Genomic DNA, 23,341 nt, shown 5'->3' with positions numbered 1-23,341 from the left:
CACTTTGACATGCAAAGCAACTAATAAATATAATAAATACATACATGCATTCTGTTACTTGTAGCAACTAGAGAAAATATTCTAGACTTTAAAGAAATTCCCAGTCTAAAATATAAACCTTGGCCCAACAGCATCAAAAGCCTTCTCAAGTAGGTATTAAAACACTGATGTTGTAGAGCTACTTCCTTTTAAAACTAGCTCAAATGTGGAGAATAGCTAGGCCAATGCATCTGCTAAAGTCGTGTTCTTCCTTGCATGAGGAAGTTGCAGGTAAAGAAAGCAGTGGTCAGTTAAAATGTCCTAAGTCTCATTTAGGTAAGAAATGTCCTTGTAACCACAGAACAGGTGGATTTTTGACACAGAAGGTTACGAAATCAATGGAAAGGTTGCCACAGAAGTCTTTTTACTTGCATTCCTTCCCCAGTTCAACATCCGGTTCTTGCCTCTTGGGACTGGAAGCAGTTGGGATTGGTCCAACTATTTATAGCTGGTTCAACTGCTGCTTGTCATTGAGCTGTTCAACAACTCATTCAGGTACGGTAAGTCAAGTGGATCTAGGGATTGCGGGGGCAAGGGATTTGGTTTGATTTTCATTTTAATGCAAGTTTTATCAATTTACCACCCCTCAAAACAATACAGAAACTGAAATGTGCCTTTCCTTTTAAATTACTATGAATATTGTGGAATGGTTCCTCTACCAAAAGAAGGTGTACAGAATATACACAAAAGGGGCATAAAGATGCAAATATTGGTAAAAATAGCAAACTAAAATGCAGTGTTAGGGAATATTGTCTGCAAAAATGTGTATGCGAGGCATACCAAAAAAAAAGTCTGTTAGGAGAAATGCTAATGAATTTTCACACAAACTGAAATAAAATATTCAAAGCTGATACTGCAGTAGAGCAAACTGAATCTGAGATTGTAAACATGAGAAATTGAGAGACACTGAAATTGACACATTCATCCATCTTTAACTGGTGTGTGTGTAAAAAAATTCCTTCCAGTAGCACCTTAAAGACCAACTAAGTTAGTTCTTGGTATGAGCTTTCGTGTGCATGCACACTTCTTCAGATACACAGAAACAGAAGTTGCCAGATCCTTCTATATTGTGAGAAGGTGGGGAGGGGTGTTACTCAGAAGGGTGGTGGGAATGGGAGATAGGCAGATAGCTGAGAGAGCCTGTTGACGACTCTTAACGACTGTAATAGGTCTTACAGGAAAAGGCAAGGGATGAAAAGGTGAGAAATGGTTTAGTCATGTATAGTGAGATAAGAATCCAATGTCTTTGTTCAGCCCAGGTCTTTCCATGGTTTTAAGTTTGGTAATGAGTTGTAATTCAGCAGCTTCTCTTTCCAGTCTATTTCTGAAATTCCTTTGTAGTAAAACAGCTACTTTGAGATCTTGTATAGAATGTCCTGGGAGATTGAAGTGTTCTCCTACTGGTTTCTCTGTTTTGTGATTCTTGATGTCAGATTTATGTCCGTTTATTCTTTGGCGTAAGGTTTGGCCTGTTTGTCCAATATAGAGAGCTGAAGGACACTGTTGGCATTTGATGGCATACACAATGTTAGACGATGAGCAATTAAATAGTCCCGAGATGGTATGTGTGATGTTGTTGGGGCCAGTAATGGTGTTGTCCGGGTGTATGTGGCAGCAAAGTTGGCATCTGGGTTTATTGCAGGTTCTGGTGCCAGTGTCTGTGTTAAGTCTGGTTGTAGTATTATTGTGGGTTAGGAGTTGTTTAAGATTGGGTGGCTGTCTGTAGGCAATGAAAGGTCTTCCTCCCAGAGCTTGAGAAAGAGAACTGTCATTGTCCAGGAGAGGTTGTAGATCTCTGATGATGCGTTGTACTGTTTTAACTTGGGAGCTGTATGTGATGACTAGAGGTGTTCTGTTATTTTCTTTTTTGGGTCTGTCTTGCAGCAAGTTCTCTCTGGGTATCAGTCTGGCTCTGTTGATCTGTTGTCTAACTTCATCTGCTGGGTATTTTAGTTCTGAGAAGGTTTGCTGTAGATCTCTTAGGTGAGAGTCTCTGTCTGTAGAATTGGAACAGATGCGGCTGTAACGTAGTGCCTGGCTATATACAATGGACTGTTTGGTATGTTTGGGATGGTAGCTAGAGGCATGTAGATATGTTTGTCGGTCAGTTGGTTTGTGGTATAAGGTGGTGTCTATGCGCCCATCCTGTATTTTTATAGTAGTGTCCAAAAAATGTATTTCTTGCATAGATTGATTCATTGTAAGGTTGATTGTGGGGTGAAAATCATTAAATTTCTGGTGAAAGGTGTCCAGGGTCTGTTGACCATGTGTCCAGATGATAAAAATATCATCAATGTATCGCAGGTACAAGAGAGGTTTGAGTAGGTAGGAGTTCAGGAAATGTTGTTCTAAATCTGCCATGAAGATGTTGTCATACTGTGGGGCCATGCGGGTGCCCATTGCTGTGCCGCTGATCTGAAGGAACAGGTCATCACCAAATTTGAAGTTGTTGTGGGTAAGGACAAATTGGCAGAGTTTGGTGGCAAGGTCCGCTGTGGTTTTATCTGAAATGGTGTTCCTTATAGCTTGTAAACCATCGTTGTGTGGGATGTTGGTATACAGAGATTCCACATCCATAGTAGCTAGTATAGTATGGTGTGTGTGTGTATACATATGCACATGAATGTTGTTGCAATATTTTGATTTCCGTGAGCCAGTTTTGCAGTGAACTTTGGTCTGCAGAAAGAGCCTCCTAGAGCCAGGTTATTCAGATCTCAACTGTCTTGAATCAAGCAGGGAGCTTTCTAAATATGTCACACTTGCTTTGATATCTGTGCAGATAAGATTCAGGTACTTACATTTTTGTGCCTGTTGATAAATTTTAATATCACAGTTGATCTTCCTTTTCAGAAACATTTATCTTGGATTTCTACCTGTTTCCTTCTCCTTCTACCTGTTTTCCCTGCAATGTCAGAGATAATAGTTTGTTTTAGAGGATTGATGCCATGATAACAGCTACAGAATGCATGCGAAGTGCTTTGGACGCTAGAAAGTGTTATAATATAAATGTTAAGTGTCACCTATTCTGAACTCATGATTTACCATCGCAGCCTGAAAGCCTCCATTTGTTATACCTTTCTTCATTGAAAAGGAAGTATATTAAAACTCTACTGGGTCACAACTTTCATCTGGAATCTTTCAACAGGTTTGAAGATTTGGTGAACATTTCAGATAAAAATGAACTTCAAGTGGTTCTGGCTCCTGGCCATTGTCCTGGTCTTAGGATTCGCCAGTTTCGCAGATGCCAGGGGTGGCCGTGGTGGAGGTGGCCGTGGTGGTAGAGGTGGCCGAGGAGGCCGTGGGGGCAAAGGACAAAAACGTAAGTCACCAATTTAAATTACTTTCATTTTTTATAAAACTATTTAATAGCTGATACTAGTTTATTCTACAGCTGTGACCCTGTTCCTAGAAGGGGTGGAGGGGGAACCATGCCATAAATTTGGAAAAACACAATTGGATGGCATATTTTTTTACAGTGCACAAAAAGCAGGGTAGCAGCAGTGGGAAGGGACCAGTGTTTGGCTCCCTGGACAACCTAGTTACTGACCACTGATTTCAACTGCTTCCAAAGGCAGGTGGCCAAAAGGCAGGTGGCCTGAATTGTGCTGGTGGATGATTCCTAGGGGATCCATTCCATTACCGTCTTTCAGCACAATCCAATACATGTCTACTTAAAAGTAAAATCTGTTGATATTAATGGGTCAAATTCTGCAAGTTCCTTTGGGCTACAAACCCTTCTAGATCAGCAAGTCAGATTGTTATCTCCCCCCTCCTCATCAGGTGATAATGATATCATCTGACACCATTAAGAATTCAGATGACCTTTTTTTGCCCAATTTTTCTCAACCCATTGAACGGGGCTTCTGAAGATCTGACAATCAGCTGATGACATCAGGAGGAGTGCAGGTGGGTGTAGCTTCACCCACATGGGCTCAAGGCTCAAATGGGAACACCTGGTGGGACTCATTGGCCCATGGACCAGGGGTTCCCCACCTCTGTATGGCTACTCATTTGCCCCTGTACAAAAGGTTACAAGAGTCATGGCTGATAAGCCAAATGACCAGAGGGGGACTTTCAAACAGTCAGGGTTGGCTTTGCTATACAGAAAGATGGAGTGACTGGCTTCATGTAGGAAATAGATGAAGGCATGAACTGATATATGAATGTTCAACAAGACTAATAATAATAATAATAATAATAATAATAATAATAATAATAAACAACTTGCTGACCCTAGCCAGGTTCATGGTGGAGCACCTGAGGTCTGCTTCAGGAAGCAAAATGTAATGGTGTGCTGTGGGAAAAAGTTAAGGCCATGCCTGAGCATCTTGTTGGTCACCAAGCCAAATACCAACCACATATGGTGAGCCATCAGAGATGTGGTAAACTTCCTGCTTGTGCTATATACTTGCAGATGATGAACACCTAGCAGGCCACAATACAATGCCTGGTGCACTCCATTCATCTTGATGGGTCACAACTTTCAAAGAGAGAAATAAGCCTTTGTATTTTCTGCCCATTTATTTGCTTAGCTCAGTGAGACCTTTTAGATATGTGACAACTTCCTAACATAACAACAGTGACCAAAAAACTAGAGATAAGGCCAGAGAAAGCTTCCAGAACATATATAAAGAGGCTCATTTGGTTCAGGGAGGTTCTCTGTCTCTACTCAGAGGCACCACACAACTTCAAGTTCTTAAGATCTGAAGACATCCAGCTTCCTGCAGTCTTGAAAAATCACCCTTGGGAGTTCCTCTCCCATAGCTCTTGGGCAACCAGTAAAGCTAATGGCACAGCTGAGGTTTCACTGTGTGTGTCATTGACTTCACTCTTTGAAGGTAAAGGTTACCATTGAGCATATACTTATTTTCCATGTGTACCTACAAACAGCTTTCAGTAAAACAGAATACTGAGTTACATTTGGAATTTTGAAGGACTTTGGTGATCAGGCTGTATCCTATTTCTCTTTTGCTTGGAAATCTTCATGGCTATTGTTGACCTGAATATAAATTAAACTATTCCTCTATGAATTTTGATTTCTCAACTTTTCTTATTGAATAGGCAACTGTAACGTACCTCCTAGTCGGAGAAGAGACTGTGGATACCCTGGAATACCTAGAAGTACATGTTTAAAAAGAAACTGCTGTTTCAGCAATGCTATCAAGAATTCAAAATGGTGTTTCTACCGTGAGTAGCACATTTGAGTAAAATATTATCATGTGTGGCCCCTCCCCCACTATGAAACATCAAACTTTTACCCCCTCCCATTCAGTTGCAACCAGAGGGGGGGGGGATGCCAGGAGGAGACCAGTGTGTGTGAATAATGTAAAGCTAAACAGAAATTTCACAGTAGATACTTTTCTGAGGTTTTCCCTTTCTCATCCCATCCACTATAAAAAGGCCATCTTGCATAGTTTTCTTAGAATATTCTCCTCCATTTTTTGTGGAAACCACTACTATGTAAACACACCAGTATCCTTCTCACTCCTCCCCTCAATGCTGTGGAATGATGTGTAGGAATGAAAAATCACGGGAGACGAGAGAGGCAGGTGTAACATGAGGCGTCTGTCTGGGCGGACCCTGAGAGCCTCTTTTATTGAATATTACAAGCATTGCCACAGGTGGGCCTGTGGCTGATTGGTTGATACATACACAAAGAAACTTGTGATTGGTTAACATAAGTACTAAGGCGGGAATTACATGTGAGAGGTGGGGATTACATGTGATCATTTATCATTGATGGAGTAAAGGCTGGGAATCGAAGCTGGAACTAGACAGGCATGAAGCCTCCTAATTAAATTGTAACTAGAGATTAATATGGCACAAACAATTACTAATGATTGATCATAACATGAAACAATGTAACAATCAAGTTCTGTAGATGTGGTCAGCTAGGCATGAAGAGCAGGTTCAGTTTGTTTTCCATGAGCTTAGGATGTCTGTTACTAATGATTGATCATAACATGAAACAATGTAACAATCAAGTTCTGTAGATGTGGTCAGCTAGGCATGAAGAGCAGGTTCGTACAGTGTGTGCAAAAGCAGGGAAAAGCCTACAAGCAAGATTTCTAAAGCAAGAGAAAAGAGGAGCAAGGCTTCCCCATAATGGAGCAGTTTTGTGCAGAAAGAGAACCAACAGCTATGTGCAGAAATAAGACTTCCCTTTAATGATGATGTTCACCCTCCACGCCCAACCCCTGGTCCTCCCTGGTGCACACGCAGATGCTCCCCAGGTGACAAAAAGGATGCAATGTCATTGTTTGTGTCTACATCCCTTAGTTGACAACCCAAGTAGGAAGCCATCCAGACAAGACCAAGGATAACCCCCAACTTATCCATAACCAATGAAATTCCTCCCAAGCCCTATTCAGCTTCCAGGCAGTTGAAACAGGAATGTTCAACCTATAAAGCAGATTTCTCTTCTTTTCATTTCAGCAAATTAGAACGAAATGAAGTCACAGACCAGGAACCTCCAACAACGGCATCCCTCCAAGACAAAAACAGAAAACAAAATACTGGCATAGCTGTAGCTTTCAACATTTCCTCCTCTCTACCCCAATTTCCTGCTTCTTTCCTTGCCAGGGAGGTCAGTTCATATCTGTCTGCGCACAACAACTGCAAATCCTCTCCCCCAAAATGTATAAACGTAGTTAATTAGTCTCAGCTCCATTTTGCCTACTTTGGTTATTACTCTTGAGAATGTAGAAATGCATTTTATTTCCCCGTTTGCATTATCTTTATGAAACCATTTTGTGCATATTAAAGCATTGTTAAAATGATGTGTTTCTCTTTTTAATGCTCTTGACATATTTTCACCTTTAAGCTCTTATCTCACAGCCATTCAAAGTGATACAAGTCTATTTTCCAAACAGGCTAGATATCTAGCTATTTTTTTTACAACAAGAATACAGTCTAGCGCTTGAGATTATTTATGGCCACACACATGGTGTTTAATAGCTCTCTATCCAACAGTCGACATCCATCTATCAACCTTTAACTCAAAGGAGAGGTGCACTGCAGAAAGGTGCCTGTGGGACAAATGGCTTCAGGTGACTTAAATCTGTTGGGCCACACCACATGATGTGGAGAGGCAAAGGGGGCAGGGGGAGTGGTGGTGGACCTATGGGAAATCGGTCCATTTCAAGTTATGACAATCATTCAGACTCATAGCATCATCCAATCCATTCACTGTGAAATCCAAAGAGATCATCATATGGGACACAATTCCATCATGCTTTTTCGCGTGTGAGGGTGTCACCCCTTTGTCAGTGTGAGATTGAAATGGTTTGCATCAGCTACAGATCCAGTCCTTTATCCAGTATGGCACCTGCTCATCTCTCCCTGTGGCTAATGCAGCTTTGTGGGGATGATTTAACTTAAGAGCCCATTCCCCAAGATAGGACCATAGGATCTACAACAAAAAGTTGCAGGATATCCTCACCTTCTAACAGAAGCACTGTTGTTCAGGGTTCTAGCCAGCTATCCTCTCAAACCAGGACGTACCACTGCCACCCCCCACCCCCTTCAGTTTTCTGTTTTTCTTTCCTGACTGACACCGAACTGTTGACTGACACTGAACTGTCTGCACTATGGCTATAGAGAACATTCTGGGGCTGTTAGGGCTATCTGTCTTAAAAGAAATGTACATTGAGTGGTTACTGTGCATAACAACTGACTGCTGTGCACATTAAGCAGGCCTCATGGAAAACATGCACATAATCCTTTCAGGAAGAGGTCAATATACCTAATCTCCCACAAGGTAATGTGCATATATCAACTTAATTTTCCCCATTCTCCTACTGTTATGAATAATCCGCAACAGGCTTTAAAAAAACAATCTTTGTAATTCTAGTGATCTCTGAACATGCTAATGACTCCTTCATTGTTTCCCAGTGGTCCCTGTTTTAGTAACCATTTGCTGGGATTCTCACCTTGCATTTCCTATTACAATGGGGGGGGGGAATTAAGATGAGGAATAGCCATTTGTAGCTCTGGATATTATCACAAAAATATACAACAAAAGAGTTGTGTTACATGTTAAAGAATACTACACCAAAGGCAGATTTGGAGTGGTGCAACTGGTTCCCTCACACTAGGCGGCTAGCTGAGGGGGAGACTTCCTGCCTCCTTCCCAAAAACATAGTAAGACCTGGGCTTTGAGAAGGAGTCATGATGGCTCTGGCAGGCCCTAGAGCATGGGTAGGCAAACTAAGATGATCTACTCAGATCAACAAGCAAGAATAATTATCAACAGTAACATCACAGAGGATTTTATAATAAGAAAAGGATTAAGACAAGGGTGTCCACTATCCCCATTGATATTCATTTCGTCACGGAAGTGCTGAACAGTCAAATAAGAGAAGACCAAGAGATAAAAGGAATTACATTAGGTGAGAAAGCGTACAAACTGAAAGCCTTCGCAGATGCCCTTATTATAATGACTGAAAACCCTGAAGAAAGTCTATTAATGTCAGATGGCTGTTGCGGTTGCTCGAGAGTAACCAGGCAGGACTCCAACCTGTGTTTTACAGGCTTTAGACTCTAACCTGTGTTTTACAGGCTTTATTTTGGTGCAAACTATTTACAGTGAAGAGCCCCAAAGCTCATGTCTGGCTCAATCACTAGGAGGATCCGGGAGTGGTCTTTCTTTGGACTTCCCCAACATAAGAGTTTTGTTACCCCCAACCTTCTCCTTCCCTCTTTGCGCCTTAGACTACCGCACAGGATGGGCAATGGCAAGGGTGTGTTTCCCTCCTGTCCGACTTGCTCAGGAGCGGTGTTAAGGCTCCCACCAGCATCCTCTGGTCCTTGCACCTCTTCCCCACTGGAGGTGGGGCTTTCCTCCTCCCCGGAAGAGGAACTGCTTCGCAAGATTTTCGGAGGCTCCCCGTAACACAACTGCCCTTCTATTTCTCACCTCTGAGCCGATAGCAGTTCCCTGACAATTAAGGACACTAGAAATAATCAATAACTTCGGACAAGTAGTGGAATTTAGACTTAACAGTTCCAAAACAAAGCTTCTAATTAAAAACCTCACAATACAAGACAGAAAAGATCTGGAAAAAAACCCCTCAAACCTGAAGATCTGCCAAAAAGTAAAATACCTTGGTATATGGATCACCCCCCAAAAAAAATATTAATCTTTTTCAAGACAATTACGTCAAAATTTGGAGTGAAATTAAGAGGAATTTGGATATATGGAGTAGTTTAAACTTACATTTTTTGGGAAGGATTTCAACCATAAAAATGAATGTGTTACTGAAAATGCTCTTTTTATTCCAAACAATACCTGTGATGGGAGGGAAAGACAGCCTCAAAAAATGGTAAAGAGATATTTCCAGGTTCATCTGGCAAGGGAAAAGACCCTGAATCAAACACCAGTTTTTAATTGACATAAAAGAAAGAGGGAAGGTCTCGTTGCCGGATCTAACATTATATTACGAGGCTGCCTGCCTAACCTGGATTAAGGAGTGGTGTACTTTACAGGACTCAAACCTACTAGATCTGGAAGGCTATGACAACCAGTATGGTTGGCATGTGTACCTAGGGTACGACAAAGTAAAGGTCCATACAAACTTCCTAACCCACATCATAAGAAGGCCCCTTTACATGGTCTGGGCAAAATATAAAGAGCTCTTGGAACCCAAAGCACTGTGGTGGATTTCCTCCTAGAAGCACTTTTCTTAAAAAAGAAAAATATGAAAGAAAACTGGATGGCATACAAAATATTAGTTAAGATAATCAATTGAAACTTAAAAATTTCGAGGAAATAAGAAAACACTTGTCAGATTGGCTCCTACACCATCAGTTGAATGAGACATTTAAAATAGACATAAGAAAAGGATTTGCAACAGAACCATCTAGATTAGAGAGTGATCTGATTAATTCAAAAACTAAAATGCTTTCCAAAATGTACTGACTCCTCCTTCACTGGGAAGTCAGGTAAACCTGGAAAAGAGGTAAAATCCATCATGATAAAATGGGCACAGGACTTTGGCTATAATATCTTAATGAAGGATTGGGAAAACCTCTGGAGGACAAATATGAAATTTACTGCTTGTTACACATTGAGAGAAAACTTTCTGAAAATGCAGTACCGTTGGTACATTACTCCCTTAAAACTATTCAAAATGTATAAGAATGTATCAAACAAATGTTGGAGATGCAAAGAAGCAGTGGGATTGATGCTGCACATGTGGTGAAGTTGCAGAAAAATTAAGGAATTTGGGGATGAAATATATATGGAACTTTAAAAAAATGCTTAAGATTGTGTTTACAAAAAAAACACAAGAGGCCTTCCTTCTTGGGATACTGGGTTCCGATATTCCAAAAAGTGTAAGGGAATGATTCTTATATGCGACACTGGCCGTGAGAATTTTAATAGCATCAAATTGGAAAGGAGAAAAAGTACCATCAAAATTGGAGTGGCAACAAAAATTAATGGAGTACACAGAACTAGCTAAGCTAACAGGAAGAATAAGAGACCATGCAGATTAAGCATTTTTCAATAAATGGGGTTTATTTAAAAGTTACATAAAAGATTGGAACAATATAAAATCTGTGGCAGCCTTTGAATAGCTTCTGTTATACACCGAACAGGTTTAAGAAAGTACAATATTTTGGCTAAGCAATTATCTAAAATAGACACAAACAGAGCACTAGATAAATATACATTTAAAGCAGGATGGAGTTGGTGGGAAGTCAATGAAACTGGAAGAAGACTGTGATGAACTGTAATAATATCGACAACTCTTTGAGGTTTATTTGTTATGGATAATTTTGATTTTGTGTTATTTGTTTTAAGTTCAATAAAGTAATTTAAAAGCAAAATAAAAAATTAAAAAATATTGAATTTGTGAAATTATTGCCTTCAAAAATTAGCATATATGAGACCAGTAAATCTGCTAAAGTTGTGTTCCTCCTTGCATGAGAAAGTTGCAGGCTAAAAAAAAAAGAAGCAAGATTGCCAGATAAAAGAGGTTGTCAATTAAAATGTCCTAAGTCTCATTTACCTGTTGCTCAAGATAGGAAAATGCAACACATGGAAACAGCAGCTTCTTGTGACCACAAAACGGTTGGATTTTTTGACATAAAAGATATAAGAAATCAACTGAAATGTTGCTACAAAAGTCCGTTGACTTGCATTGTTTCCTGAACCTGACGTCCAGTTCTTGGCTTTTGGGTTTACTAACGGGTATTTTATTGGCCCAATTATTGATAGCATTTTCACCTCAAGGGGCTGCAACAGGAAGGAGGAGGTCTTCTTGAACCATATAAGTTAGCCTTGCCCTTCTGAGTTTTGATATCCTGCTGTTTCTCATCTAGCTGTTCAGCAACTCATTCAGGTGGGGTAAGTCAAGTGGTTCTAGCGACTGGGAGGCAAGGGATTTGGTTTGATTTTCATTTTAATGCAACTCTACCCACTTCGCAATACACAAACTTAAATGAGGCTTTTGTTCTAAATTCAGACTTCTGCGAATTTTATGCTACCCTCTCCAACCAAAAGAAGATGTACGGAAAGTGCACATAAGGGGCTTAGAAAGGCAGATAAAGGTGAAAATAGCAGACCAAAATGCATTCTTAGGGAATATTGCCTGCAAAAATGTGTATGTGAGGCAAAGTTGCATACAAAAAAAGGGGGGATGTTAGGAGAAATTCTGATGAATCTTCATGCAAATTTATAAGAAAATTCATAGCTGATGCCAAAATACAGCAAACTGAATCTGAGATTGTAAACATGAGAAATTGAGAGACACTGAAGTTGACACATTCATCCATCTCTTTTTTTTTATAATATTTTTTATTAGTTTTACAAAAGTTTTTATAACAGACAAACACAAAAAAGAAAACAGACAAACAAACAAGTATAATTTCATAATGTCATTTCATAAACTTCTTTCCTCGGACTTCCCCATACCTCCCCTTTCTGCATCCTCATGTCCAAATTTTATAGCAACTTATAAATGTTTTTTCCAACTCTAATTCATCATAGTCCTTTCTTATTCTAATCTTATATTACTGCAGCCCTTTCTCTCTATAGAATCTCAACATTCTAAGCTTCATCAAGTTTATAATAGTCCTTAAGATAAATCTTGAATTTCTTCCAATCTTCTTCCGCAGTCTCCTTTCCCTGGTCTCGAATTCTGCTCGTCATTTCCGCCAATGTCATATAGTCAATCACTTTCATCTGCCATTCTTCCACGGTGGGTAGATCTTGTGTCTTCCAATACTTTGCGATCAATATTCTTGCTGCTGTTGTTGCGTACATAAAGAATGTTCTATCCTTTTTTTGCACCAATTGGCCGACAATGCCCAAGAGAAAGGCCTCTGGTTTCTTAAGAAAGGTATATTTAAATACCTTTTTCATTTCATTATATATCATCTCCCAGAAGACCTTAATCTTCGGGCATGTCCACCAAAGATGATAAAAAGTACCTTCAGTTTCCTTACATTTCCAGCATTTATTGTCAGGCAAATGGTAAATTTTTGCTAGCTTAACTGGGGTCATGTACCACCTGTATACCATTTTCATCACATTTTCCTTTAAGGCACTACATGCCGTAAATTTAATTCCGGTGTTCCACAACCTTTCCCAGTCAGCAGACATAATATTATGACCAATGTCCTGTGCCCACTTAATCATAGCTGATTTAACTATTTCATCTTGTGTGTTCCATTTCAACAGCAAGTTATACATTCTTGACAAATTCTTAATATTGGGTTCTAGCAGTTCTGTCTCAAGTTTTGATTTTTCCACCTGGAAGCCAATTTTCCTGTCTTGTTTAAAAACCTCCATTATTTGATAATAGTGGAGCCAATCTTGTACTTTGGGTTTTAGTTTTTCATGGCTCTTTAATTTCAGTTTCTCTCCATCCTGTTCTAAAATCTCACAATACTTTGGCCATCCGACCTCCATATTAACTTTCTTATGGGCCTTCGCCTCTAAGGGTGACAACCATCTAGGGGTTTTGTTTTCCAACAGGTCTTTATATCTCATCCAAACATTGAACAACGCTTTCCTTACAATGTGATTTTTAAAGGCACTATGCACTTTGATTTTGTCATACCATAAATATGCATGCCAACCGAATGCGTTATTGAAACCTTCTAAGTCCAAGATATCTGTATTCTCGAGGAGCATCCACTCTTTCAGCCAGCAGAATGCTGCTGCCTCATAGTACAATTTTAAGTCCGGCAGGGCAAATCCCCCTCTTTCTCTTGCATCTGTTAGTATTTTATATTTTATTCTGGGCTTTTTGCCCTGCCAGACAAATTTCGCAATATCTTTCTGCCACCTCTTGAAACAGTCCATCTTGTCAATAATCTGCAAAGTTTGAAACAAAAATAACATTCTAGGCAATACATTCATCTTAATTACTGCAATTCGGCCTAACATTGATAATCTCAAATTTGACCATATTTCTAAGTCTTTTTTAATTTCTAACCAACATTTTTCATAATTGTCCTTATATAAATTCAAATTTTTAGATGTTAAATTAACCCCTAGGTATTTCACCTTCTTAACCACCATCAAACCCGTCTCTTCTTGAAACTTATTCTTCTCCATATCTGTCAGGTTTTTCCCTAAGACTTTAGTTTTTTGTTTATTCAGTTTAAATCCAGCTACCTGGCCAAATTGTTGAATTATCTCCAACACCTTTTTCGTGCTAGTGTATGGCTCTTGTAAAGTCAGAACTAAGTCATCTGCGAAAGCCCTTAACTTGTAATGTTTTGCTCCGACCTGTACACCTTTAACTTGCTGGTCCTCTCTAATCATATTCAGCAACACCTCCAGGACCGAAATAAAAAGCAATGGGGAAATTGGGCACCCCTGTCGTGTTCCTTTTTCTATCTTAAGTTCCTCAGTTATTACATTGTTTACAATCAACTTAGCTTTTTGTTCGGAATATATTGCACCTATACCATTCTCAAAACCTTGTCCTACCCCCATCCCATGAAGGTTCTTTTTCATAAAACTCCAAGAAATGTTGTCAAAGGCTTTCTCCGCATCCACAAATATCAAAACTGCTCTAGTATTTATATTCACCTCTAACTTTTCCAGAATGTCTATTATATTCCTAACATTGTCTGAGAGGTGTCTCTTTGGGAGAAAGCCTGCTTGGTCTCTATGAATCCTTTCCATCAATACTCTTTTGAATCTTTTTGCTAAAATGTCTGCAAAAATTTTGTAATCCACATTGAGTAACGAGATTGGGCGGTAGTTCTTCAATTGAGTCTTTTCAGTCTCTGTCTTTGGTATGAGTGAAATATATGCTTCTTTCCACGATTCAGGTGCCTTTTTCCCCTCTAAGATCTCATTACAGACATCCTTTAGCGGTTGTATCAACCATTCCTTTAACGATTTGTAATATCTGGAAGTCAGTCCATCTGGCCCTGGAGATTTGCCCAATTGCATGTCCTGAATGGCACCCTCTATCTCTTGTTCTGTTATTCTCTGGTTTAGATCCACCCTACTTTGAGGAGAGATTTTTTGTAATCCATGTTTATTAAGGAATTTATCTATGTCTTCTTCATTTTGTAATCCTTGGGAATAAAGTTTTTTGAAATAACTCACAAAACAGTTTCTTATCTCATTTGGTTTAGATATGGTCCTTCCATCCACTTCCAAACTTGAAACTGTATTTAATTTCTGTCTTTTTTTGAGTTGCCATGCCAAAAGTTTGCCACATTTATCTGCCGACTCAAATGTCTTTTGTCTCATTTGCTTTATTTTCCACTCTATCTCTTGGTTCATCAATTCCATATATTGTGTTTGATACAATTTAATCTCCCTCAAAATCTCCTGGGACTTTGGTTTTGACCTTAATTTTTTCTCTCCTTCTTTTATCTTTTCCAAAATTTTTTCTCTTTTCTCCTTCTGCTTTCTCTTCTTTATTGAGTTTTGTTGAATCAAAAACCCTCGCATCACAGCTTTACTTGCGTCCCAGATCACTCTTCTTTCCACATCGCCCCTTAGATTGATTTCAAAATAGTCCTTTAAAGTTTTTTGGGCCTTCAAGTGGAACTCTCTATCTCGAAACAGGGTGTCATTCATTCTCCATCTAAACTGCCCAGTTGTTGTAAGTTTCATTTCCATCTTCACGGCGTTATGGTCGGAGCAGGTTTTTGGGCAGATTTCTACCTTCTTAATCCTCGGAGCCATTCCACTAGTAATCCAGATTTGGTCGATTCTGGTCCAGGTCATCTTTGCTTGGGAGAAAAAGGTTCCCTCTCTTTCAAGAGGGTTCCTTGTTCTCCAAATGTCTATTAAGTCCATATTTTCAGTCATTTCAAAAAAAGTCTTCGGGAGTCTCCCTTCTTTAGTGAGTATCAGCCTTTGTGTCTTGTCCATGTTTGTAGAAACTACACCATTCATATCTCCCATAATTATCATATTATATTCCAAATAGTCCATCAGGGTTTCATGAAGTTTTTTGAAGAATTCTGCTTTACCTTCATTTGGTGCATAAATCCCAATTATCAAAAATTTTTCTCCTTGTGCTTGAATCTCCACCGCTAAATATCTTCCTTCTTCATCTTTAAAAATCATTTTTGGGGCCCACTTCTCTTTTACATAAATCACAACTCCTCTTTTTTTCACTTTGTCTGACGAGATAAATTCTTGTCCCAATTTTTTATTCATAAGCAGTCTCCTGTGGGCTCTGGTTATGTGAGTTTCCTGTAAACAAATCACGTCCAGTTGTTCTCTGTACAAAATGTGGAATACTTGTCGTCTCTTCAAAGGCATGTTCATCCCATTACAATTCCAGCTAAGGAATTGCAGGGCCATCTTGTTATTTTTCTGGTATTCCTCCCACTGCTCCCAATTGTTGTTCCTCCTCTGTTGGTGGTGGAAGGTTCTGTCCAAATGAGAGGTTCAAGATATCTAATACACTCCTTTGCTCAGCAATTGGGTCTACAGTTCCTTTCTGTAGATCTTCTTGATTTTTATGCAGGAAGCTGTCTTTATCCTGTGTCGTCTTTATTTTCACCTTCTTCCCTCTATAGTCAAAGGACAGTCCCTGTGGAAATTCCCACCTAAAACGAATGTTGTTCTTCTTGAGCAGGTAAACCAGGTCCTTATAAGAAGCTCTCAAGTCCAGAATATGTTTAGGGATATCTTTAAAGATCTGTATCGGTGAATTCCCAATTTGTAAGGCCTTTTCAAAATGCAGTCTTAATATTTTGTCTCTTTCCTCCTTCGATCTCAAGGTGATCAAGCAGTCTCTCGGTACCTTTCTATTCTGTCTTCTGCCCAGTCTGAATGCCGTTGTGATTTTGATTTCGTCTTCCTCTAAGTCTTCCCAAGCATCAGCAAACTCGTTCGTTAAAAAGTCCGTGAGGTTGTCTCCTTCGTCCTCTGGAATTGATCGTAATTTCAGATTCTTTTCTTTTCTTTGTAGTTCCCACAGTGCCAGAGTTGCATCGTGGTCATAGACCTTCCTGGCAATCGGTTCTAATTTTTCCTGAGTCTCTCCAGCAATAGTTCTGGCTTCCTCCGCAATTTGACGTGTGGCAGAGTTCTCTTGCGTAAGCTTATTTATAGATTCTGTATTCAAATCAAGTCTTGCTGTCAAATCTGTCAATTTCTGTGAGTTCTCTGTCAATTTCTTAGTGTTCTCTGCCGTTTGCTTTGTTAAATTCTCCAGGGATTGATTTATCTTAAGAAGGGCTTGCGATACTGCATCCATGGAGACTGCTGTGCCTCTTTCTTGTCCTGTTGTCACTGTAGAAGTTATTCCTGAGATCGAGCCTCTTTTCTTGTGTTGCTGCAGCTGTTGTTGATATTGCCTTGTCTTGGCTCTCGTGCTTATCTCGTCTGCTGGGCCACTCATATCCCAAGGTCGTTTCCCACAAGAGCCTTCTCCTAAGAAAATTCCACTGTCCCAAAGCGTAGCAACTTTTAGTTTACCCTCTAGAGGGAGCAAATCAGAATGTCCGCAAACCGAAATAAAGAGTGTTAAAAAGCAAATTTATCAGGAGGCTTCTATAAGTATAATGCAACACTTTCCTAGTAAATAGAGTCCCAGCCTTCCCTGATATAATGTATCCACAAAGTCCCAAAACTTTGTAACAAATAAACAGTAAAGCTTCCACTTTGTTGCTTTCACAGGAATCTGAAGTCAGTTCAGTGTTCCTTTTGTTTTATGAGCAGTTCGTACCAGGTTGGAGGCTGCAGAAGGTTTCCTTTTCCTTTAAATTAGTCATGCAGCTTGTAAAGTCACTTTTTCCTCCCCTCTGCCCTGCAAGCTGGAGGGGATAGTCAAAGTCCAAATGTCGGATTCAAGCATTTAAAAACGATTTTCCCTTACGGATGCAGCTTAGTAACTTTCGTTGCTTTAATTATCATGCAGTCGGGGGAAGGCAGACTTCCTTAATTTTTGCCTTTCCCGTTTTCAGCCTAATTTCAGGTAGTTTTAATTCGAATAGAGGTTCAGTCTTACTCACGGGTCTTTTTTGTCCAGATTTTTCAGGAAGGGAATCGGCGCTCTCCACTAATGGCGACGCGGCTTCACTCTGCGGGCTGGGTAGCGATTCTCAGCACCGCGCTCCCCCGTTGTCGTTCCGGAGCCTTTAAAAAGGCTCTTTCTGCGGTAAAGAGGGGGCGCTTCGGGTGCCCACCGAATCTCCTTGTTCACAGGATCCGTTCCTGTGATTTTAGGGGTCCCCCGCTTGCCGAAGCGGGTCAGACCCGAACTCGCAGAGCCGTCCTCTCTCCGGAGCTCGGAGAGAGAGCAGCCATTAGCGCTGGCGCCGAACCGGAAGTCCACATTCATCCATCTCTAAGTGGTGTCTGTGTGTACACATATGCACATGAATGTTGTTGAAATATTTTGATTTCCATGAGCCAGTTTTAAGTTGAACTTTGGTCTGCAGAAAGAGCCTGGTACAACCAGGTTTCCTCAGATCTCAACTGTCTTGAATCAAGCAAGGAGCTTCCTAAATATGTCACACTTATCTGTGCAGATAAGATACAACCACTTAATTTTTGTGCCTATTGATAAATTTTAATATTGCGGTTGATCTTCCCTTTCAGAAACATTTATCTTGGATTTCTACCTGTTTCCTTCTCCTTCCACCTGTTTTCCCTGCAATGTCAGAGATAATAGTTTGCTTTAGAGGATTGATGCCATGATAACAGCTACAGAATGCATGCGAAGCGCTTTGGACGCTAGAAAGTGTTATAATATAAATGTTAAGTGTCACCTATTCTGAACTCATGATTTGCCAACCCAGTCTGAAAACCTCCATTTGTTATGTATTTTTTCATTGAAAAGGAAGTAGATTAAACCTCTACTAGATCACAATTTTGATACGGAACCTTTCAACAGGTTTGAAGATTTGGAGAACATTTCAGAAAAAAATGAACTTCAAGTTGCTCTGGCTCCTGGCCATTGTCCTGGTTTTAGGATTCGCCAGTTTCGCAAATGGCCAGGGAGGTGGCGAAGGTGGCAAAGGACAAAGACGTAAGCCAGCAATTTAAATTACTTTCACTTTTTTTGAAAACTATTTAATAGCTAATACTAGTCTATTCTACAGATGTGGAGGGAGAACAATGCCATAAATTTGGAAAAACATGATTGGATGGCATATTTTTTTACAGTGCATAAAAAGCAGGGTAGCAGCAGTGGGAAGTTACCAGTGTTTGGCTCCCTGGACAACCTAGTTACTGACCACTGATTTCAACAGCCTCCAAAGGCAGGTGGCCAAAAGGGAGGTGGCCTGAATTGTGTTGGTGGATGATTCCTAGGGGATCCATTCCATTACCGTCTTCCAGCACAATCCGATGCATGTCTACTTAAAAGTACAATTAGCTGATGTCAATGGGTCATACTCTGCAAGTTCCTTTGGGCTACAGACCCTTCTAGATCAGCAAGTCAGATTGTTATCTCCCCCCTCCTCATCAGGTGATGTGATAATGATAAGGAGAAGTGCAGGTGGGTGTAGCTTCACCCACATAGCCTCATGGGTCAAATGGGAACACCTGGTGGGACTCATTGGCCCATGGACCGGGGGTTCCCCACCTCTGTATAGCTACTCATTTGCCCCCATACAAAAGGTTATAAGAGTCATGGCTGATAAGCCAAGTGATCAGAAGAGAACTTTGCCCCTGAAGGTATTTATTGTAACATCAGCTTTTGTAATTCAGAAAAGCTGATGCTGCAGTAAATGTATTAGTCTTTACATGTCACAGATCTATTTGTTGCTTTTCTGGTGACAAACTAAGCATTGGCTCCTCTTTTGGAAGTTGTCAGTCATAGAATACAATCACATCCCTATAAGTGGGCTCTTCTTTCCCTATATGACCCAGTGTAGATTGTTCTGCATTCTGGAGATTTCGTTGTGCCAGAAACAATGCATAAGACCTCAGAAATTGAAAGTCTCAGGTGAATAGGAAGGCCTGAAAGAATATGAGAGGTTCTCTGTCTCTGCTCAGAACAGTTCAGGCATCACACAGCTCCAAGTTCTTAAGATCTGAGGACCTCCAGCTTCCTGCTGTCTTGAAAAATCACCCTTGGGAGTATCTCCCCTATGGCTCTTGGGCAACCAATAGACTAAAGCTAATGGCAGAGCTGAGGTTTCTCTCTGTGTGTCATTGACTTCACTCTTTGAATCTAAAGGTTACCACTGAGCATACTTATTTTCCATGTGTACCTACAAACAGAACATAGTTTTACATTTGGAATTTTGAAGGACTTTGGTGATCAGGCTGCATCCAATTTCTCTTTTGCTTGGAAATCTTCATGGCTAATGTTGACTTGAAGCTAAATCAAACTATTCTTCAATGAATAAAGAACTCTCAACTTTACTTATTGAATAGGCAACTGCAATGTACCGCCTAACCGGAGAAGAGAATGTGGATACTCTGGAATACCTAGATTTAAATGTTTAAGAAGAGGGTGCTGTTTCAACAATTCTATCAGGAACACGATATGGTGTTTCCACGGTGAGTAGCACATTTGAGTAAAATATTCTCATGTGTGGCCCCTCCCCCACTTTGAAACATAATTTTTTTACTCCCTTCCATTCAGTGATGTTGCAGTAGAAAAAGAAAATGCCAGGAGGTACCAGTGTGTGTGAATAATGTAAAGCTAAGCAGAAAATTCACAGTAAATATTTTTCTGAGGTTCTTCCTTTTTCATCCCCTCCACTATAAAAAGTCAGTCTTGCATAATTTTCTTAGAATATTCTTAACCATTCTTTGTGGAAACCACTACTATGTAAACACACCAGTATCTTTCTCACTCCTCCCCTCAATGCTGTGGAATGATGATGTTCACCCTCCACGCCCAACCCCTGGTCCTCCCTGGTGCACACGCAGATGCGCCCCAGGTGACAAAAAAGGATGCAATGTCATTGTTTGTGTCTACATCCCTTAGTTGACAACCCAAGTAGGAAGCCATCCAGACAAGACCAAGGATAACCCCCAACTTATCCATAACCAATGAAATTCCTCCCAAGCCCTATTCAGCTTCCAGGCAGTTGAAACAGGAATGTTCAACCTATAAAGCAGATTTCTCTTCTTTTCATTTCAGCAAATTAGAACGAAATGAAGTCACAGACCAGGAACCTCCAACAACGGCATCCCTCCAAGACAAAAACAGAATAAGAAAAATGCTAGCTTAGCTGTAGCTTTCCACATTTCCTGCTCTCTACCCCGATTTCCTGCTTCTTTCCTTGCCAGGGAGGTCAGTCTGCAAACAACAACTGCAAATCATCTCCTCCCAAAGCTATAAATGTAGCTAATTAGTCTCAGATCCATAGTATTTTTTTTGCCAACCTTGGCTATTACTCTTGAGAATGTTGAAATGCATTTTATTTCCCCATTTGCATTATCTTTATGAAACATACTTGCGCATTCAGCATATTAAAGCATTGCAAAAAAAAATGATGTGTTTCTCTTTTTTTCACCTTTAAGCTCTTATCTCACAGCCGTGCAAAGTGACACAAGTCTATTTTCCAAGCAGGCTAGTTATCTAGTGCTATATTTTACAAGAATACAGTCTAGAGCTTGAGATTATTTATGGCCACACTCGTAGAATCAGCTGGTGTTTAATAGCTCTCTATCCAACAGTGGACATCCATCCATCAACCTTTAACTCAAAGGAGAGGTGCACTGCAGAAAGGTGCCTGTGCGACAAATGGCTTCAGGTGACTTAAAGCTGTTGGGCCACACCACATGATGTGGAGAGGCAAAGGAGGCAGGGGGAGCTGTGGTGGAACTATGGGAAATCAGTCCATTCCAAGTTATGACAATCATTCAGACTCAGAGCATCATCTAATCCATTCACTGTGAAATGCAAAGAGACACAATTCCACCATTCTTTCTCGAGTGTGAGAGTGTCCATCAAGACGTGTCAGTGTGAGATTGAAATGGTTTGCATCAGCTACAGATCCAGTCCTTTATCCAGTATGGTACCTGCTCATCTCTCCCTGTGGCTAATGCAGCTTTGCAGGGATGATTTCAGACACAAAGCATCATCCATTCACTACCCTATTCTCATACCAGGGGGCAGGGGGCTGGCTGTTTAAATGGGCAATCTGAGGAAAACCCACCATCGGCTCCATTGGCTTTGCCCTCCACACAGCCCAAGTCCCAGCTTGCATCCCCTATTGCTGGAGCAGGGAGCAGGCTTATGCCCTCTCTGCCCACCAGGAAGGGCCCAGACAGTTTGAATTCCCCCATTGGGGCCCCACTGAAGCATCCTCTGTCCCGCAATGCCGCCACATGCAAACGTTTGAATGGACCTCTCATACCATTGGGCAGGGCTGTCAAACAATTTCAGAAATATTTTAACTTAAGAGCCCACTCCCCAAGATAGGACAATAGGACCTACAACAAGATGCTACAGCATATCCTCACCTTCTAACAGAAGCACTGTTGTTCAGGGTTCCAGCCAGCTATCCTCTCCAACCAGGACGTACCACTGCCCCCCCCCCCAGTTTTCTGTTTTTATTTCCCGACTGAAACTGAACTGTATGTACCATGGCTATAGGGAACATTCTGGGGCTGTTTGGGCTATCTATCATACGAAAAATGGACGTTGAGAGGTTACTGTGCATCACGACTCACAGCTGTGCACATTAAGCAGGCCTCGTGGAAAACATGCACATAATCCTTTCAGGAAGAGGTCAATATACCTAATCTCCCACAAGACTTGGGTAATGTGTATATATCAACTAAATATTGCACATTCTCCTACTGTTATGAATAATCCCCAACAGGTTTTTAGAAAACAATCTGTAATTCTAGTGATCTCTGAACATGCTAATGACTCCTTCACATTTCCCTATTACCCTGTTTTAGTAACCATTTGCTGGTATTCTCAACTTGCATTTGCTATTAGAGTTTAGCAAAGGATCACTCACAAATATACGGTGTGCACTCCCTAGTGGGGGGGAAATATACTTTAAGTGATCACACCATTAATCCCCCCCCCACAACAGCCTAAACTAATGCACAGAGAACTGATATCTATATTACAGCAGGAAGGAAACCAGAAATGCATATCAGTATATTTTTACTTTCTTTGCTTCTATTGCATGTGCATCTTGGGAACCTGTAAATCTCATCTCCTGGCCTGCACTCTCTTAATGAGGGCAAGGTGAACTTTGGTAATACGACACCCTGAGCATGCAGAAGAGTCACTTCCACACACATCCTCACGAAGGTGGCAGATTGCTAGGGATGACCAAATCTCTCAAATTCAGATTATCTTTCCACATCACTGTGCATTTATTTTAAAAAGTCCTTTTGAATCAGCATTTTAGTGTGACTGATTAGTGCTGCCAATATACACATTTTAATGTAATTTTGCCTGATGTACACATTTTTGCAAGACCATTTCACCCAATGAAATACATTTTTAATATTATTTTCATCAATATAAGCACTCTTTATTATGTACACTATACACTAGTATATGTACTTTTGTATGCATTACTTATCTGAAGAATTGCACTGCGAAATTCAGAGAAGTGTGAATTCCAAAGGACTGTTGTTTTTCAGCTTGCATATTGCAATGGAAGAGAACTGATAGACCTATCTGGCTTAACTGTGAGGTCCTTCCTCAATATGATCCCATCTAGATGGTTCTGCACAGTGGAGATTTCAGTGGGCCAGAAAGAGAGAACAGCGGGCCAGATGCCGGCAGAATGCATAGCTCTTGGCGAGTGGTTCACATATTATTCCACAGGGAACATATTCCACAGCATGTTCCAGCACAGCATGTTCCAGCACATGGATATGTTTCTATATTTCAGGAGCTACACATATTCACACACAGGTTAAAAAGGCTTA

The 23,341-nt window shown here is 40.5% G+C and overlaps 1 protein-coding gene and 1 long non-coding RNA gene across 5 annotated transcripts in view; both read left to right on the top strand.

Annotated features, from left to right (window-relative positions):
- The first annotated feature begins 436 nt into the window (after positions 1 to 436).
- The window catches only part of LOC309531287, a 29,440-nt gene continuing 6,535 nt past the window's right edge, over positions 437 to 23,341 (top strand). Inside the window, exons 1-4 of one of the 4 annotated variants that reach the window (XR_014219196.1) lie at positions 437 to 534; positions 18,372 to 18,506; positions 19,862 to 19,987; positions 20,577 to 20,899. This is a non-coding gene — a long non-coding RNA (uncharacterized lncRNA). Of the gene's footprint in view, positions 535 to 11,354; positions 11,390 to 18,371; positions 18,507 to 19,861; positions 19,988 to 20,576; positions 20,900 to 23,341 lie in introns of those variants that run through there. The other 3 variants (XR_014219197.1, XR_014219198.1, XR_014219195.1) reach the window with 3 other exon arrangements.
- On the top strand, positions 2,639 to 6,775 carry LOC309530796 (trefoil factor 3-like). Its single transcript, XM_082219916.1, has 3 exons — positions 2,639 to 3,358; positions 5,101 to 5,226; positions 6,475 to 6,775. Exons 1-3 carry the CDS (start codon positions 3,217 to 3,219, stop codon positions 6,480 to 6,482), a joined length of 276 nt encoding a protein of 91 aa, XP_082076042.1. The 5' UTR covers positions 2,639 to 3,216; the 3' UTR covers positions 6,483 to 6,775.

The sequence above is a fragment of the Podarcis vaucheri genome (assembly GCF_965113315.1).
Source record: "Podarcis vaucheri genome assembly, chromosome: 4".
NCBI lineage: Eukaryota > Metazoa > Chordata > Lepidosauria > Squamata > Lacertidae > Podarcis > Podarcis vaucheri.
Note: the sequence above shows the minus strand (reverse complement) of the source record. Positions and strands in the feature narration are given on the sequence as shown.

What these genes read in the sequence shown, in the direction of transcription:
- LOC309530796 (XM_082219916.1), top strand. Translation starts at nt 3,217, where the DNA reads ATGAACTTCAAGTGGTTCTGGCTCCTGGCCATTGTCCTGGTCTTAGGA. An exon ending in TGGGGGCAAAGGACAAAAAC is followed by an intron (nt 3,359 to 5,100) that starts GTAAGTCACCAA and finishes CTTATTGAATAG; the next exon opens with GCAACTGTAACGTACCTCCT.